Source organism: Pygoscelis adeliae, unplaced genomic scaffold, assembly GCF_000699105.1.
Source record: "Pygoscelis adeliae isolate BGI_AS28 unplaced genomic scaffold, ASM69910v1 Scaffold74, whole genome shotgun sequence".
NCBI classification, from domain to species: Eukaryota; Metazoa; Chordata; class Aves; order Sphenisciformes; family Spheniscidae; genus Pygoscelis; species Pygoscelis adeliae.
In genome coordinates, this window is record NW_008824665.1 from 642061 (window position 1) to 659537 (window position 17477).

The 17477-nt window shown below is 38.2% G+C and overlaps 1 protein-coding gene across 1 annotated transcript in view; it reads left to right on the forward strand.

The window, feature by feature from the left end:
• The window catches only part of ZC3H13 (zinc finger CCCH-type containing 13), a 39941-nt gene extending 22710 nt beyond the window's left edge, over positions 1 to 17231 (forward strand). Inside the window, 10 exon segments of the mRNA XM_009322824.1 lie at positions 312 to 494; positions 3628 to 3766; positions 3768 to 4154; positions 5251 to 5354; positions 5770 to 6789; positions 7865 to 8374; positions 11432 to 11581; positions 12507 to 12707; positions 15962 to 16125; positions 16737 to 17231. Coding sequence (XP_009321099.1) covers positions 312 to 494; positions 3628 to 3766; positions 3768 to 4154; positions 5251 to 5354; positions 5770 to 6789; positions 7865 to 8374; positions 11432 to 11581; positions 12507 to 12707; positions 15962 to 16125; positions 16737 to 16907 — 3029 coding nt within the window. The 3' untranslated portion in view covers positions 16908 to 17231.
• Positions 17232 to 17477: the final 246 nt, after the last annotated feature.

The following is a 17477-nucleotide window of genomic DNA, read 5'->3' on the forward strand; positions in this document are numbered from 1 at the left end:
TAAGTTTACATCCTACCCAGACCAAATGTGAACTGGCTTTTGGACTGTTATATTCCTAGTCAGGAGACCTCATGCTGTGACCAGGGGATGGCAATTTAGAAAGTCTTGAGTTTGCAGTTTGAAAATAACAATTTTACATTTAAATTGTGAAATTTGAGAGTTGTTGGTTAAGTAGAGTTTGACGCTACAATTTCTATTTCCATGAATAGTAAATTCAGTTTATTAAAAGTTACTACTTTAGTTGGTGTAAAATATCAGTGGGTTTCCTTACATGTGGAAACTCATCTTTTATATTGATACATCTCTGTTAGGAAGTCGGGGGACTAGAGGATCCCAGGTTGATGGTCACAGCAGTAGTGGAAACTACCATGACAGCTGGGAATCAAGGAGTAGCTACCCTGATCGGGATCGCTATGACAGTCGAGAACAAGCAAGGGATTCCTCCTTTGAAAGAAGACATGGTGAACGGGACAGGCGTGACAACAGAGAAAGAGGTATTTTGATGTAGATTTTTACACATACATATGTACTTAAATGTGAATGTATGTTTCTCACTCCCTCCTTTTTTTTCCTTCTTCTGCCCCCGTAACACTAATTCATAAATAACTCATTTGACACAGGACACTGACACTAGTCCTATCCTTGATGTAAGTTAACTTCTGTAGTAAGATCTCTCATTGGCAGTGTATGCATGAATGCTATGCCCTTTCTCCCTTCTATGGCTAGATTTTGGCACCTCCTGTTATTATTCATCCAAGCAGTCTTTAAACAAACTAAACTTTTTTAAGAGATTTCATTGTACAACTTCAGTGTAAAATGTTTTTTCCTCCTCTTCGCCTCCTTCTCCACTTCAAGTACCTACACATGTAAGCTTAGAGTTGTGGCTGCATTTCATTACTGGTTCTGTTTGTATAGAAACATAGCACTATTGCACTGTAAATTACTTGAGTGTGTATTGGGGGAGGCCTGACTACTAGACTGACTGACTTACTGACTATTTACTACTAAAGCAAGTGACAGTTTAAATTTATGATTAATTCAAAAATTTATTGCCTGGGGAATTTAACATTGATGAATGCTTTGTTGCGGTCAATAATAATTGGCTAGTAAGTGTTGGTACAGATACCAGTGATCACAGAGTATGCAAGACTGTTCTTTTAGTCATAGTATGCAAGATGTCACACTTGTGCACCTGAAAGAGTACTGTGTTGTCTCTAAGGAACTTAGTACCAACTTTCACTCTGGAAAATATTTGTATTGATCACCAATTAAGATAACAGGAGGAGTCAGGCAAATGAAAACAACATGGAAATGAAATGAGGAGCTGTGAAGAATAAATTTTTCCTATCTTGAGTTTTGATTTGGAAGTGGCAGATATGTTCTAGCTGTTGTTTAACTTCAGTTTTTCAAAGTGATGTTTTGTATGTTACTTTACAAGGTGCTTTTTGGTCCATTGAAATGAATCTATTCTTGCTTGTTCTTGTGACAGGTTCTGCTTTAGATTCTGTCTCATCTTGAAGGCAGGATTTCAACAAACCTAATCTCCAGACTTCCTTTTTCTTGTCAGCTGAAAAATCCTGCAGTCTGAATGTGTCCTGGGGGTTGGCTTTTGCAGACTAGCTTTCATCTCTTCCACCTCCCCACCCCCTATAAATCCTAGATATATAATGATGTAATCTGTGCTTTTCAGAGTTCTTAATCTATTAAAAAAAACATTAAAAAAAAAAAAAAAAAAGAAAAAAACCCTTAGAAGTAAAAATATGTCATCACAACAAAATAAATTTTTCTAGAAGGGAAGTTGCTTTGAATGGGTTGTGTTTCCCTTTGGGGGGAAAATGTAAAGAGCTTGAATGGAGATAAGATTTGTTGTTTCCTTCCTTAAAAATTTAGATTGCTTTTTGTAATAGTAAATCCTCCTCAGAGTTACAATTCAAGACATAGTTTCCATAATTAGACCACAGTTTTAACATTTGTCATTCAGAGAAAAATGGAGATAGATTTTTGGTTGGTACTTAGTTCTATGATATGTAAGGAATCTTTTTAGTATGATTGTAAAATGTAAGCTTGCAAATTTGGGCTGTCTTTGTTCAACTAAGGCAAATATATAGGTGTTCCAAACAACCACTGGAACAGCACTTCAAATAATGAAATCACGTAAGAAGTGCTGACTGTCCACGTTTAATTGTCTAATACGCATCAGTATCTTGATTCATGTAAGAGTTTCATGTAGATGTTTTGTCACCAAAACTGACATAACAAACAGGAGTTACAGAACTTCTGTATAAAATCTAATACTTAGTGTGCACAGTAAATCGTATTATAACGTTGTAGGCGCTGTTAAAAGAATGTGAAACCTGTTCATGGAACCCATTGCATGGACTGGTGGTTTGCCTTTTTAAAAAAGTAGTGTTACATCCATGGCAGAAATGTCACTCAAGTTTGCTTTTAATTTTACCTGGTAACAGGGGATCATTGAGTCACTGTTACTTCACTCAGAGATGAAAATTGATTAAACTGATGGAAATGCATGTTTTATTGATTTAGTCCTGTTCAAACTCTGTTCGCCCCTGGTGGACATTGTCTCAATTTACAGTGAAGTGCACTCTCAGCCCTGGAGTAATGGACCGCAAAATACCAACCTCTATTTGTGCCATTTTTTTCTCTTTTGTATAGTGATTTTAATATATATTGTGGAAAAACAGTTTTATTGATTTGTTGTGATTCAAATACTACTAACATCAGCATAGAAATTGTTATAAAGTGGTCAAAATTTATAGAAAGATTTAAAAAAACATCCAAAATATAACTAAGAAAATGCAGCTAAGTCTGTGGAGAGTAAATACCATTAGATAAATCAGGTTTCACTGTCCTTCTGGATCAGTCATTTTCTATATAAATTTAGTTTTCTCCATGACTCTAATCCACTGTCTGACCATTGAAAAACTCAGCTTCTAAAACTGTAAGGCTCTGCAGTGAATACATATGGAAACTTCCAGCAGTTCTGCTTCCTGTATTGCATCCTTGCCTCTCCCTTTCTCATGGAGAATACCAACACAACATTGGTTGTGTATTTCTGTGCAGAGATCTCTTCCTCTGTGACGAAACAGGCTACTATTTATTATTTTGCAGTAACTTTTACTATGTATTATAAATAGTGTGAGTTCTTGTAAAGCCCATAACTCTTAACAGTGTTAGGAAGTAAAATTTTCGTACAGAAGTCTTAACATTACATTTTCATATGTATGTCATTCAGAGCTTTTCAAGACCTTATACCAGATTCTGAATCACTGAGTAATACAATAGTAATAGCTAGGCTGTGAGGTGTATAATTAGCTTTTGAAGCTAATTATAGAAAAATCTGGTAGAAAATAAAATTTTTGTAGTTACTTTTGGCTAAAATACGGAAAGCCCGCTCCCTAAATATTGAAAAAATCTTTCAAAATTAGTACTGCTTTTTGTCTTTTTCCCTCCCCAAAGAGAATTTCCAAGTTTCTGCAGGGACTTGCTTTTCATTTAACGCAAACCAATATCTAGATTGTCAAAACAAAAGCCCTTGGGTTTTTCAGTGTAGTGGAAGCGGTGTATGTCCCTTTAGCACTTGGTAATCAAACCTGCCTCTCTTCGCAGATCAGAGAGCAAGCTCACCGGTACGACATCAAGGACGAAGCGATGACCTCGAGCGGGATGAAAGAAGAGAAGAGCGAAGGGTAGATCGGTCTGATGATAGGAGAGATGAAAGGGCCCGGGAGAGAGAGCGAGAAAGGGAGAAAAAAACGAGACCGGGAAAGAGAGAGGGAGAAGGAAAGAGAGTTGGAACGAGATCGTGCTCGGGAACGGGAGAGGGAGAGAGAGCGGGACAAAGACAGGGACCGTGAGCGGGACCGAGACAGGGACCATGACAGGGAAAGGGAACGAGAGAGGGAGAGGGAGAAGGAGCGAGAGCGAGAGCGGGAGGAACGAGAAAGGGAGCGAGAGCGTGAAAGAGAGCGAGAACGGGAACGAGAAAGGGAGAGAGGTCGGGACAGGGATAAAGAAAGAGACCGCCAGAGAGACTGGGATGACAAAGAAAAAGGAAGGGAAGACCGCAGGGATAAGAGAGAAGATATCCGAGAAGAAAGAAGTTCAAGAGATGTCCATGAGGAAAGAAAATCCAAGTGAGTTGATCTGAATGTTACTTCGGTGAAAAAAAAAAGAAAAAAAAGGCAGTCTTTTACTGTTGATTTCAGTAAGTTAGTAAGCAGGCGAGTATCATAAGGAGGAAGATAGCCTGTTTATGCAGAGGCCCCGTCTTGAGCCATGTCTCCCCTGCATCTGTGTGGCACATACTGGTGGCCCCAAAATCAGTACTATGCTAGTGAAGTTAATCTGATGCTTCGTTAGTGCAGAATCACGGAACTACTCAGGAACTAACAATTGAGTCAGACCACGTAATTTTCCCTCCTATTTTCCCTTCTAAGGGTACTTGTGCCAGCCTTGTCTTTAGTAATGCAGGCATTCTTGGAAGCATAATAGCGGACTGTGGTACCTTTTGAAGCCTGGCAAGTCAGATAGCAGCTAGCTAGGTCAGGGTTCGTGACTTTGTTCGTTAAATTTCTGTGGAACATACATTAGCCTTTGCACTATTAAATTTTCAGTACCAGAAGGCTACTGTTGAAGGCGTGAACAATTATCCCGAGTAAGGGTGTGGTGCTTCCTTTAAGTGTGTAGCACTGATTCTTTTTTTTTTTTTATTTAGTACAATAAAATTCTCATTGTTCCATCAATAATAAGCAAAACAGCGTTGCCCTGAATGGCTGCTTTGCTTGGAAGTAATTAGTAGCTTTTGTGTGAGAGAATTGTGGACTCCTATAAATCATCTAGTACGGGCTCTCCCCCATCCCACTGGGGTAGAAGTGAGCAAACGTCTAGGTGGGGGCTTAGCTGCCAGCTGGGGTCAACCCTCTGCAAGGATCATTGCCACAGGAAAAAATTGATCTTAATAGTCTTTCATAACTTTTTGCCAAGAACATAGTTGTCTTAAGTGTTAGAGTTTTAGTTTAAGGTATCTTACAGTATGATCAGAAAACTGGTCATACTTGAAGTTTTGGAGTAACAGCTTAGAAAACTACAAAGCTTCCTGGCATCCTTAGATGTATTGTCTTCTCTATGAAATGCTTATACTTCAGGGATTGTACTGATGATAAACTCTATTCTTGAATGTTTTCATTAAAGAATCCTGAAGAAGTTTGACTGTGCATGTTTCTTCTGCAGGAAGCGTCACAGAAATGAAAGCAGTCCAAGTCCTCGTCAGTCACCCAAACGTCGCCGTGAGCATTCTCCTGATAGTGATGCTTACAACAGTGGAGATGATAAAAGTAAGTAGGAGTTGGCTGCCTCTGCAGCAGGATCTGGCTTACCCTCTGCATATAGAAAATAACTTGCAAACTTCAATAGAAAAAACATGGGGCAAGCTTTTATAAGTGTCCTCCTCCCCTTATTTTTATAAGCAACACCATTTTTCTTAATCCATGTGTGTGTTGTTTGTGTCTTCATTTTGTCACTATATGTTACGTCTGCTGGGTGATAGTGGCTTCCACTGTTGTTTAAGACGCATGTTTACCAAAATGGAAATAGTCTGTTGCTGCTGCAGCAGTAGAAAAACTTAAGAAATGTAACTGAAATAATGGATTATTTGTTTTGACTGACACTTTTTGGCATGCACAAGATACCAAATGTTCACCTGTTCTCCTTCCTAAACAATACAAGTACATCCTTTTTCCCATTTTGTAGATGAAAAGCACAGACTTCTGAGCCAGGTTGTGCGGCCACAGGAATCCCGGTCACTGAGCCCCTCTCATGTTACAGAAGAGCGGCAGAGTCGCTGGAAAGAAGAAGAGCGAAAATTGGACAGAAAGGAAAGTTCCCGGCGTTACGAAGAACCAGAGTTTAAAGAGAGGGTTTCTTCAGCAGATAAGCAAAGAGAGCAACCAGATGCTTCAGAAGGCTCCCGGTCCAGGGTTCAGGAAAATCTTGGACACCGTCCCTCTGAAGAAAGAGATGCTTCTGATAGAATGCATGATGACAGCAAGAAGAAGTCTAAAGTACAGAAAAAGGCCACAAAGAAGAAGAAGGATGACGACACTGGGGTGGAAAGGTACGCTAATGAATCAACGACTGAGGAAAGCCAGGTCTTTTCACCCAAGAAAGGTCAAAAAAAGAAAAATATAGAGAAAAAGCGGAAGAGGTCCAAGGGTGATTCTGAAGTTTCTGATGAAGAAATTGTTCCACATCATAAAAAGAAGAAAGGCCCAAGAACCCCCCCAGTAACAAAAGAAGAATTGGTTGAAGCACCACCTGAGAAAGCTGTGGCAGAAATCCCCCAAAAAAGAGAAGATACAACATTTAGTGACTGGTCAGATGAAGATGTTCCTGAACGTGGTGACATTGTTGTTCCAGAAAGAAGCACTGAGGACTCCCATAGAAAAAGTCACAGGACAAGGGGCGAAAAAGTGGAAGTCCCTCATGTTACTATAGACGATGGACCACACCGTAAACCTGTGGATCAGAAGCGCAGCAGCAGCCTTGGTAGCAATCGGAGCCATGCCTCAAGCAGACTTAGATCCCCTTCCAATGAGTCAGCTCATCGCAGTGGAGACGACCAGACTGGACGGAAAAGGATCCTGCACAGTAGCTCTAGAGACAGGGATAGAGACAGGGACAGAGAGAAGAAAAGCTTAGAAATCACTGGGGAACGGAAGTCCAGAATTGATCAGTTGAAACGAGGGGAACCCAGTCGCAGCACGTCTTCAGGTAATAAGGCACATTTTAGTGAGACTGACCTATCATTCCATATAAAAGTGCAAAGGTAAAAATCCCAAATCATTCTTGCATGGCTGTGTACTCTTTTCCTTTGTAATTAGTGTGAAGGGAGAGGGAGGTGCTCTCTACCATTCACTGTAACACTGGAGTAAATTAGGATTCCTGCAAGTGTTACCACATTTGAAACGCTGATCCTCAGTGGGCAGGATTACCACTTCGTTTACACCAAAATGTTCAGTCAGATTCAGTTCATGCTGCCTGGGGAATAAAGTAATTTGTAGGACAGAAAAAACTCGTAGGAAGAGAAAATGCTTGTGCTAACAGAACATTGAGGTAGTTTTATCACCTAAATAACATTCTTAAATTCATTATTAACATTCATTTTAATAGGGAAATTCTGAAATCTATGCAAAATGAAAATGTCTCTTCTCTCTGGGAGAGAGATCCATTATCATCTCAGGAGCTATTTTCACTGTGGTAAATCTGTCATGATTCCTGTTAGGCATACTTTTAATGCATGTAGAAATTATCTTTGTTGCAAATCAAAAGAATCACAATTGACTTGTTTTATTTATGTAGTTCCTGTAAAAAAAGGGTAAAATGTTTTTAAAATTTAAACAGCATCAGTAGGAAAATGTCTTCCTAAAGCACTTCAGCTCTCTGTTCTCCTCATGGTTAAATGTCTGAAATTATTTTTCTGAATTTATCATTTGCTAGCTAAGGCACTCCTAGCTTTTAGAAGACATGTTTTGAAAATTTTGGATTTTGAGATGATTCTTTCCCCCCACCCCCCTTGCCTAAATTTCTAAGTTAAAATGATGTACCTTCAGTTTGGCTTCTGTCATAGTAGAAAATAGCCAAGAAAAATTTTTTTGGGAGTGGGGGAAATGCTGTATGTTTTTAAGTCAAGTTAAATCTATACGCAATCTGAAGGCATTATTAATTTGAAGGTGATGCTTTTGAGAAGTACATTTTCATACCTGAACCTTTAAAATGCTTTGGTCTAGTAAAAGAGTATTATGTTTACATGCTGTAGTCACACATATGTTTAAAATATTTTATTCAGATCGTCAAGATTCAAGAAGCCACAGTTCAAGAAGAAGTTCTCCCGAATCAGATCGTCAGGTCCATTCCAGATCTGGGTCCTTTGATAGCAGGGAAAGGCTTCAGGAGCGAGATCGACATGAACATGATCGAGAACGAGAGAGAGACAGGAGAGAGGGAAGACAGAGAGACTGGGACCGAGATGTTGACAAAGACTGGCCGAGGAGCAGGGAACGAGAGAGACTCAGAGAGCGAGAGAGGGAGAGGGAGAAAAGACGGGAGCTGGACAGAGAGAGAGACAGACAACTACCCGATACTGCTGAAAGAGAGAGAGACAGAACTCTTGACATCTCCTCTCAAAAAGAATCAACAAAACACAGTGAAACGAAACTGGACAGAGATCACGAAAAGGAATTTGATGGTGTTTGTCGGGATTCAGTGGCTTCAGAGAAGGAAAGACCAGACAAAGATTTAGGACCTTTACAAGGTTTTGAAGACGGAAATGAGGCCGAAAAGGTAGAGAGTTTAGAAGGTGAGATATTCTGGGAAAGAACCTGGACTGTCAAATATTTTATTCTTTCCCTTTTAGTTTAGTGCTGAACTGAGCTATATTAGAATAATTTTCTACTGAAAGGCATATTGGCTCCATCTTCTCTATTGTGGAAGCAGACACAATAAGAGAGAATTCTGATGAGCATCTTCTTAGTGTTAATTGTGTTAATGTTAGTGTTATTTGTTAATTTCTAAAGAAGTCTTGAGGCAAAGAAACATAAATTATCTGAGGTATAATTTTGTCAAGGTGTAGCATTTCTGAATAGGTAGTTTGCTAAAGAATAACACCAACATTTGGTCGCCTTTTTATATCATTATAAGATCTATTTCTTAGTTTGGAAGTGACAGGTAATGAGTGAAAAAAAAATGTTGACTTGGAACTGTTCTTTGGGTTTTTTTTCTGCGGAGCCCAATTATCGTAGAAATGATTGTCTGATTAGTAGGTGAAACATATGTATGGCTTGGCACAACAGTCCAAAAATGTCTTTCCTGAGTACTTATAACCTATATCAACAACGTAAAAGAAGCAAGAGTCTAAATCCAGAGTAACTGATGTACGTTACGGTTATGTTCAGTAAGTTGGGTTTTTTTGGTGATTGCAGTTTTCCTCTTTAAAATCTGAGGGGGAAAAAAGGCATTGTAGGATTTGGAATTTTTGGATGTTTGGGATGGTAAGGCCTGAAGTCCATAGTCTTCAGAAGCAGAAAAAGAAACGAATGAATTAAGCTTTTGTAGTTTTACACAAGATAACAGGACATTGTCTCATCATATTTGCATTCTTAATGAGAATTATCTGTAGTGTTTGTTGTTAATTTGGGCAGTTAAATCAAATGTTGTCTGGAGAGGATGATGAGGAATATTTATTACTTATTATATCTCCTACCTGATTACTTGCAAAGTGGTCATTAGGGTTGACTGGTACAATTGAGAAAATTCCTTTTAAGGAGATTATTTGTGGAGTGGAAGCACTTGTCAAAGATAGTATTTGGAGTGAACATGGGAAAGTCTGCTCTGTCTTCCTGTAACAGACAGAATTCAGCAATTTTTAAGCTAGAGGAAGGAATGGTGCAATAAATCTGAGAGTACAATGTGGCAACTTCAGAAAAGAGTTAGTGAAAGGCTATTCTTAGGTACATTATCTGTTTCCAAGAGGGCACCTGTAACTTAAACAGGCTGTGGATGTTAAATTTGTTCTTAGGTCTAGCCTTTCAGCAGAATTCTTGTAAGTGTTTTAATGTGTATTCTTTTGTATATTTTTTAAAGGTTGTGTTCTAAATTCTCTGAAAATTATCATCTGTAGGAAGTTATGGTATGTTTAGGATTTTTTTTTTAGAAAAATAGATGTCTTTTGTAAAACATTAGATGGCATTCCATTTTATTAGAGCATACTATATATAGCATGTTTATGACTTTCTAAGGTTTAGTGTACTTTATTGTCTTTCATTACTTTATAACTCCTGTTTACATTGCTCCTTTTAGCTGACTAGTGTGTCGTGTTTTAATGCAGAATTAATACAAAAGTACATTTCTGGAAAAAAGCAGTAAAGGTAGTGATTGGATTTTAATCTAGAAATGATCAAACTTTGATTTGAAATTCAAAATTGAGCAAGTAATTTTTTTTAATCATGTATTGAGAACTATGGATTATTGTTTTTAATTCTTCATACAGTAGGTTTTTAATGGTTCATCTGTGCTGTTCAAGCACATAGTTATGGTGAGCTAGTGTATCTGGTAGACCAGTATGGAGGCAGACGATGGATCATACAAGCAGTGAATATTCAAAATTGTAAGACACAACATGAAATCTAGTACAGATCGCCTTATTTTCCTTTTAAAAAGGAAAAACTTTTTAGAAAACTAAATACAGTTTCCAAATCTGATGATGTTAAGGAGGTATGTGGTATTTACTTGGACAAATTACTGTAGTATATTGTCTAACAAAATGTGTGAGGATATAATTACTAAATTATTGTAATGTCTTGAACCTTAATGTCTTTGCTCTAGGAGTGTGCTTAAATAATGCCCAAGATGCTATATGCTTCCTCCAAAGCACTGCCGGGTGGTCTGAGTAGTTAATTTCCACTCTGCTAGCATGTCTTTTAGTTGCTTTTTCCATGCTGATTTTTAGGTTAGTTGAGGTGGTTTCCAACCCGCTCCCCCCCGCACCCCGTAGCTTTTACAAAGGCAAGCAAAAAAAAAAAAAATCGAGGGCAACTTAAAACAGAGGCAGTTTCTCTTCTGGATAATGGAGCTGGAAGATATTAAAATAGTCATCCACGGGGGTGGACCCTTATAAATTCTGTCTAGTTTGTATGGCACAACTCATTGCAAGTACTATGGTGGAGAACCCTAAGAAAGCCCGAGTTTAGAGCAATAGGGTTTCTGAATGCTTGAATATGCAAGGTTTGAGTGTCTTGTGTTTACCGGTTTTAAGGAACATGTTTACACATACAGCACAGGTATTTGTATATGCATATAGTACGTGGATGGATAGGAGTGTAACAACAACTGAAGAAGATTGGCCTGGCTTTCTAAAAGCTTTTCTTGTGACTTCCACAAAGAGTCTAAAACTCTGTGAATAATTGCTTCATTCAGGATATCTTGCACCTTCTTCTATTTTGGGGTTTCATTACTTCTTTCTCTTGTAGAGCCTTTGGACTGAATCCTGAGTTTGGATTCATGTGCAAAAGCACGCGAAAGACTTTGTGGTGCTAACTTAGACTTGTATTATTAAACTACATATCAGATATCAGATAATCAGCATGTTTCTTTTGAATATGGCCTTTTATGTGCGGTTTGACTAACGCTGCACCAAAAAAAAAGACTGAGATACGTAAAACTCAAACTGCCACATTGTGTATGGGAGAAATAACTTCTCTGTTTCCATGAGTTAATACCTGTTTTTCATGTTGAATATACTTCTCCCCAAAAACTGACAGTTTAGTTTGCCGAACCTCTTTGTTTTCAGGCTGTTTAAAGCATGTTTAGAAAACAAGAATGATTGCTTTAAAGCTACAGCATGTATCTGTCTCTGTAGGAGGAGAAGATGAAGCAAAGATTGATGATGTACAGTCACTGGGGTCTGGTGCTGGAGAATATGAGCCAATCAGTGATGATGAACTGGATGAAATTCTGGCAGGGGATGCTGAAAAGCGGGAGGATCAACAGGAGGATGAGAAGATGCCTGGTAAAAGTATAGCAAAACCCCTTTATGATTATTTGAATATAAAGATTAGATCAGTTTGCATATAATGCTATTGTGATGTTGACAGTATTTCTCAATTAGGAATGCAGTTTGTATGCTCTTCAGTATTTCTCATTTGTTCTCTTAATAGTCAGGTAAGCCTGAGAAGTATAGAGGTAAGTAAAGAGTAGTGGGAGCTGTATTGTGAAGTAATATTTATCTTGTTTTATATAGCTAGAAGGGTAAACTTTTTGTTTTTATAAACATGTCTTCATTTATCCCATTTGGTTTTGATCATTATTTGGAACTGATATTTTTATGAACAGATTTTATCCGTGCTGGAATGCTTCCCAAATGCACTGGGAAGCATGGAATCTTCTACTTGTCGTAAGTTCATTTCGGTCATCTGGCTATATGATTGGTGTTTGTATTTTCTATGATAAATGTACTGGACAAACACAGTTATATGGTTATTCAATAAATAGTATATATCTCCTCTGAAAAAAAAAATCCAGCATCCAGAGTTGAAATACTAGCTTTTTAAGCATTTAATTTGGATCTGTCGTAGCACGTTTAGTTGTACTGTGACTTTTGTGAATGCATAAGTGATGTGTCCAAATCTGCTGGCTAAGCAGGGTCCGAGCAGCCTTCCACAAAGGGGTTGCAATAAAAATGAAGCAGAATATTAGGGGTGTTTTTTCTTAATCCAAGAAGCTTTATATTTGTATGCTCCTTTTTTCCACTGATCTAAGTGAGTTTTGACGTTCTTACCTGAAGTGTCCAAGGATCTGGCTTTGAGAACTGCAGAACAATGTTCATCTAATATATATTGCTTTTAGGAGACGGGGACGTACACAGCATGTGAAGTTAATCACCTGTGGTAAGGGATGATAATGTGATAACTCATCCTCTGTCAATGTTCTTGCAGATCCTGTGGATGTTATAGATGTAGATTGGTCCAGTCTTATGCCAAAGCAGCCAAAAGAACCACGGGAGCCTGGGGCTGCGCTCTTAAAATTCACACCAGGTGCCGTTATGCTGAGAGTTGGCATTTCCAAGCGATTGGCAGGACCAGAACTCTTCACCAAAATTAAAGAGACTTGCCAGAGAGTGTTAGAAAAACCAAAAGGTAATTGTTTCTGCAGGGATTAAACTGTATTTTGTGCTTAGTGAAAATCCTTATGAAATGTGTATTAGTTCGTTATTTTAGGTTTCAAGACCATAGAAAGTGTATAATGAGTATTGTGTGAAAATTACAGGAATGTAATACAGCTGCATGTCATTCAAATTAGTGTTTTAATTCCAGCAGTGGTGAGGAGGTCTTGAATAATAGCCTAAACAAAATTTTTCATCCTAGTGGAATATTCTTTTTGTGAGACCATTCATGCTTTCCTAGCCTAAAGTGTGTCAGCAGTTTTTCTGAGAGCTAAATAGCTTCTGCAGTGAATTAGCAGTAATGTGGCGAGAAAGAAGTAAGATTTCTTATTTTCTCTGAAGGTCCTCTGCACGCCCTCTTACTTTCCTTCTGAGGATCCTCTCCAGAATGTATAGATAGGAGTTTTCGGGTCAGAATGAAGGAGCTAAGTGAAATTTGTATATTATGTCTCTGCTAGAAGTGGGAAATTAAGTAACACACAGATCTGGCATTTGGACAAAGTGTGTGGCATAAGACGTGCAGGATAGATGGGATGGGCATGAACTATACCAGTGCTGTTTACTACAATTCTGTAGTGTAAGCAGGGCTTTTGCATGAGAGAAAATACTGATTTTTCTCCTTGGCATCCCAGGAACCAGCTGAGCTGCTTGCAACAACTTGCATGGTAGAATTGGTTTTTTAAGACTATGAAGCATTTGCTTTCTATAAGATCTCTATGGAAATTATTCCAGGATCTAAAAGTGAGAAAATTATGGCTTATAAATAATAGTATCTGTGAAGCCCCTGTTTTTAGGGAATAGCAGATTTTTCTGATTTTTTTACTCTGTAAATTCTAGTTCTTAATTTGAAACAATACTACTTAATTCTTTGCAACATTATTCTTTATGCAGTTGTCTTGTTAATCTCCACAAATGTCACTGCTTGCTTGAGCCATTTAAATTGTATAACTATTAATCGTGGGCTGTTGCTACTGCTTCTACTTTTTTTTTAAAGTCAAATTAAATGCAAACATTTTTAATGCATCATAGGTAGTATAATTTGAGGTGTGTACTTGGTATCGGTAAGTACTGTAAATGTCCCACTGCAATATTTGCAGCTCTTTCTATGCAGTATTAGCTTTCTTCTAGTTTAAAAAAAAAAAAATCTCAGCTCTTACGCTTAATAATTCACATAACTGACATAATTGATACAATATTGAGTCTTCCTGAGTTTGCAGGCTATCTGATATAGTAAAGGTACGAACTAGTGTCTCTCTCCCTGTAAGCTTTAATTTTGCTGTATACTTCAACACTTACCAGGGAGGGATTCCTTGCAACAGGAACTGCAGTGCAGAATCACTCCACCTGGCTGTTTAAAATGGTACCCGAAATAACCTCAGCAGTCCTTGCATGCCTCTCTAGAAATAAACAGAAAGTCCATAGTGATAATAGGAGACTTTCCAGCGCTGCCTCTGGGCTGTCTTAAGTGTGCTCAGATTCAGCAGAACTTTGCTCTGGAGAGGAAGGGGGATTGAAGTGCCTCCATTGATTTCCCTTTGGTGCGTGCAGTCTCTCACGCATCAAAGTTGCTACGTGTGGAACTGCCAGTAGGCTTTCAAGTGTGGGCATTTCCTCTGTAATCTGCTAGGTGAAGGTTCCTTGTTTAGTGATTACACAGCCACAGCACATATGTTCTAAACTAAGGCACAAATATGGCGCCCTGAAAAGTGAATGAATTTGAGCTAGATATTCAGTGTGCGTTACAGTGAAAATTTAGTGGTTTCACTTTGGACTTCTTCATGGTGGTATAATTTGTTTCCCTGTTTTATTCCCGAGTTTGGCATTCCCTTCTTTCTTCTCATTGCAGATGAAAAGTTTCTGGTAATATGCTGAAATGCAGGAAAAAAGGAAATGATAGCTTGTTTCAGGGATTTTTTTTTTTTTAATCCCTTTTCTCTAGAAACAAAAATCTGTAATATGTGATGGAATTGAGATTTGTAGCTGACTTACCCTCTATCTATTATATTGTTTTCTCTAAGGGTATGGACCTACTTAGTTGCCAGATATGCTCAGCATCTGGCACCTAGGCAGACTCCACACGCTGTCAGTGTTACCTTTGAAGTGGCCTTTTTGTGTCTTGTCACTTATTTGTGGGGTTGATTGTCCACTGAGGTTTTCTTGATGACTTTAACCTGCCCTTGATTTCATGCAACTTTTTTTGTTTCTTTTCATCTTGTTTAAAAACTAGCCTTACTCAGCTTCATCCAAATTCTATGAGTGGTTCAAAAATGCATCTTTGTTCTCGTCTGTGTGCATTCTGCCAAACTGCTGTAGCAGTCTTTGCTTTTAGCTGCTAAATTTTCCCCAGGTTTGCTGGTGTCTCTAGGTGTTAGATTCTCTGCTAAACACCAAATGTTTTACTATATAGAGGTGGCTGGATTGGACTTAGCTACATACCTTTTTTTTTTCCAATTATATCATAATCTTCCTATTTATTGTAAAAGGTTTATAAATCAATGAGTTGCGGTCCAGCCATGTGCACTCTTTTTGTCTTTGCATTTCGTAGAAACAGAATTGTCACAGAGCAAGACTGACCTCAGGATCCGTCTTTTGTTAAAGTCGTTACAGTGTTCTCCCTGCACACTGTTTCTTCTGATAAATGTCTTAAAGGCCTAGTCCTGCCACTTTGAGTACTACTAGTAAATGCTTTAGATGAGCTGGTGGGAGGGGTTAGTTCATTAGCCTCTTGAGTTGTTCTCCAGGTTCATCCACCGTGGATAAAAGAATTATTCTACATGGTCGTATTTCACTTCTGCATAGCCATACAAACCCTGTGTTGACCCTTGTACAGTTATCTGATATCTTGCAGAGAAGTGAAACTTAGACCACTTTCTGATTAATGCTAGTAGTAAACACCTTTCGTCACATGTGTCAGACCATAAATGATACCCCCTCTTCTGTCCCAGAGCTGTCACTTGATTTTTAGGCCTCTCAGTGATTGCTGTCTCAATGTCGCTTTCCAGTGCTGAAGCTACATGCAAGGTTACCTGTCCTTCCCTTTAAATGGTGAAGGATTTATTTGGGTTTTTTTTTTTAATAAACAGCAATATCCTTTTTTCCCCAACCTTGATACTGTTTAGAAGGCAGAAATACAAATAGTAAAACTTCAAGGAATTTCATATTACTGTATATTGCTGTTCAGAAATACCATGTATATGTTGATCTCTGCAAATAATCAATTCTTTCTAGATGCAGAAAACCTTTTTGAACATGAACTGGGGGCCTTGAACATGGCCGCACTTCTGCGAAAAGAAGAGAGAGCAGGTCTTCTCAGTAATCTGGGCCCTTGCTGTAAAGCGCTGTGCTTTCGAAGGGATTCTGCAATTCGTAAGCAGCTAATGAAGAATGAAAAGGCAAGTGGTTCATTTACAGTGCTTGGCCAAAATGTGGAAACACAGATTCCACTATGCAGAGCATTTCTCTAGGGAGATACCTTTTGTGTTTGTTGTTCTGGAGTAGACCTAGTCCTTTAAATAATGGAGAACAAACTTTAATTTAAAGAGGTTGTAGGATGTTTATTTTTAACTTGGGATGAGAGATTAATTCAAGATTGAGACTAGAGGTAGGTGCTGTTTCTCATTTTGGGGCTTAAATTCTGGAGATAAATTTTCTATATTTAGAGAATACATAATAAAAACAATTGTTTAAAATACAATTTCAAAGACTTGTTGAATAATTCTCCTGCTCAAGATTCCATGTACTTTTATAAGAATTATTAGATTCTGTTCTTCCAAGTTAAAATTGAAAGAAAAAAATATTTTAACCATTTTTTGCACTACAGTAGGTTTTATGATCTTGCATGCTAACAGAAAAATCATTAATTCTCAAAGTCTTTTCTAGTGAATATGTATGATTAAACCCCTAATTATTGAGAGTACTTGAGGTTAATTTCTCAGCTTGCATGTTAAAAGCCACTGTTCTCAGTTCTTTCGTTTTTTTTATTTTTCATTTTTAATTTCAACAGGGTGCAACAAAACAAACTTACACAAATTCTGCAGCAATGGACAGCGACTTGTTACGGTTGAGTCTACGGTTATTCAAACGAAAGACTGTGTGCCAAGTTCCTGGGCAGGAAAAGACAGAGGATAGTAAAACTCCACAACCGGCTATCCAGCAAGAAGTGTGTGTGTCTTGAGCGAATGACCGCGGTGGCACTTTCTAGTTGATTTCCCACTACCAGTGTTGGTATTGATGTTTAGAACTGGTTGGTTGGAAAGCAGCTGTGGAAGATGGAAGAAAATACTCCGTTTGTACACAGATAAGAATTGTTGGGTTTGGATGTGAATAGAAGGGGGTAAAAAATAAAGACTTCTGTGTGAAGTTCTCTGCAAGTTTTATAATATTGAATCTTACACTGTAACATAAACCTGTTTTATGGTGCATCAAGTGTAATAATGTGAAGATGTCTGGTTTTAGCAGTTTATAACACCACCTGATATTAAACTGAAGAAAACTATCTGTGTATCTCTTTCCTCATTATAAATGGGTTTTTCTACCACCACCCTGGTCCCTCAATACACATCTGGAATTTCTTAAATAGCTTGCATCCTGGGAGTCTGTCTACCTCCACTTTCCAAATCCCTTTCTTATCACAGCAGCCTCTGGTGTGGATCTGGATTTGGACAGAACTCTAGCTCTTTTCCATCTTTAGCGTATGTTTCCTCTGATAATTTCTGGACACAAAAATCTAGTTTAGTTGCTTAAG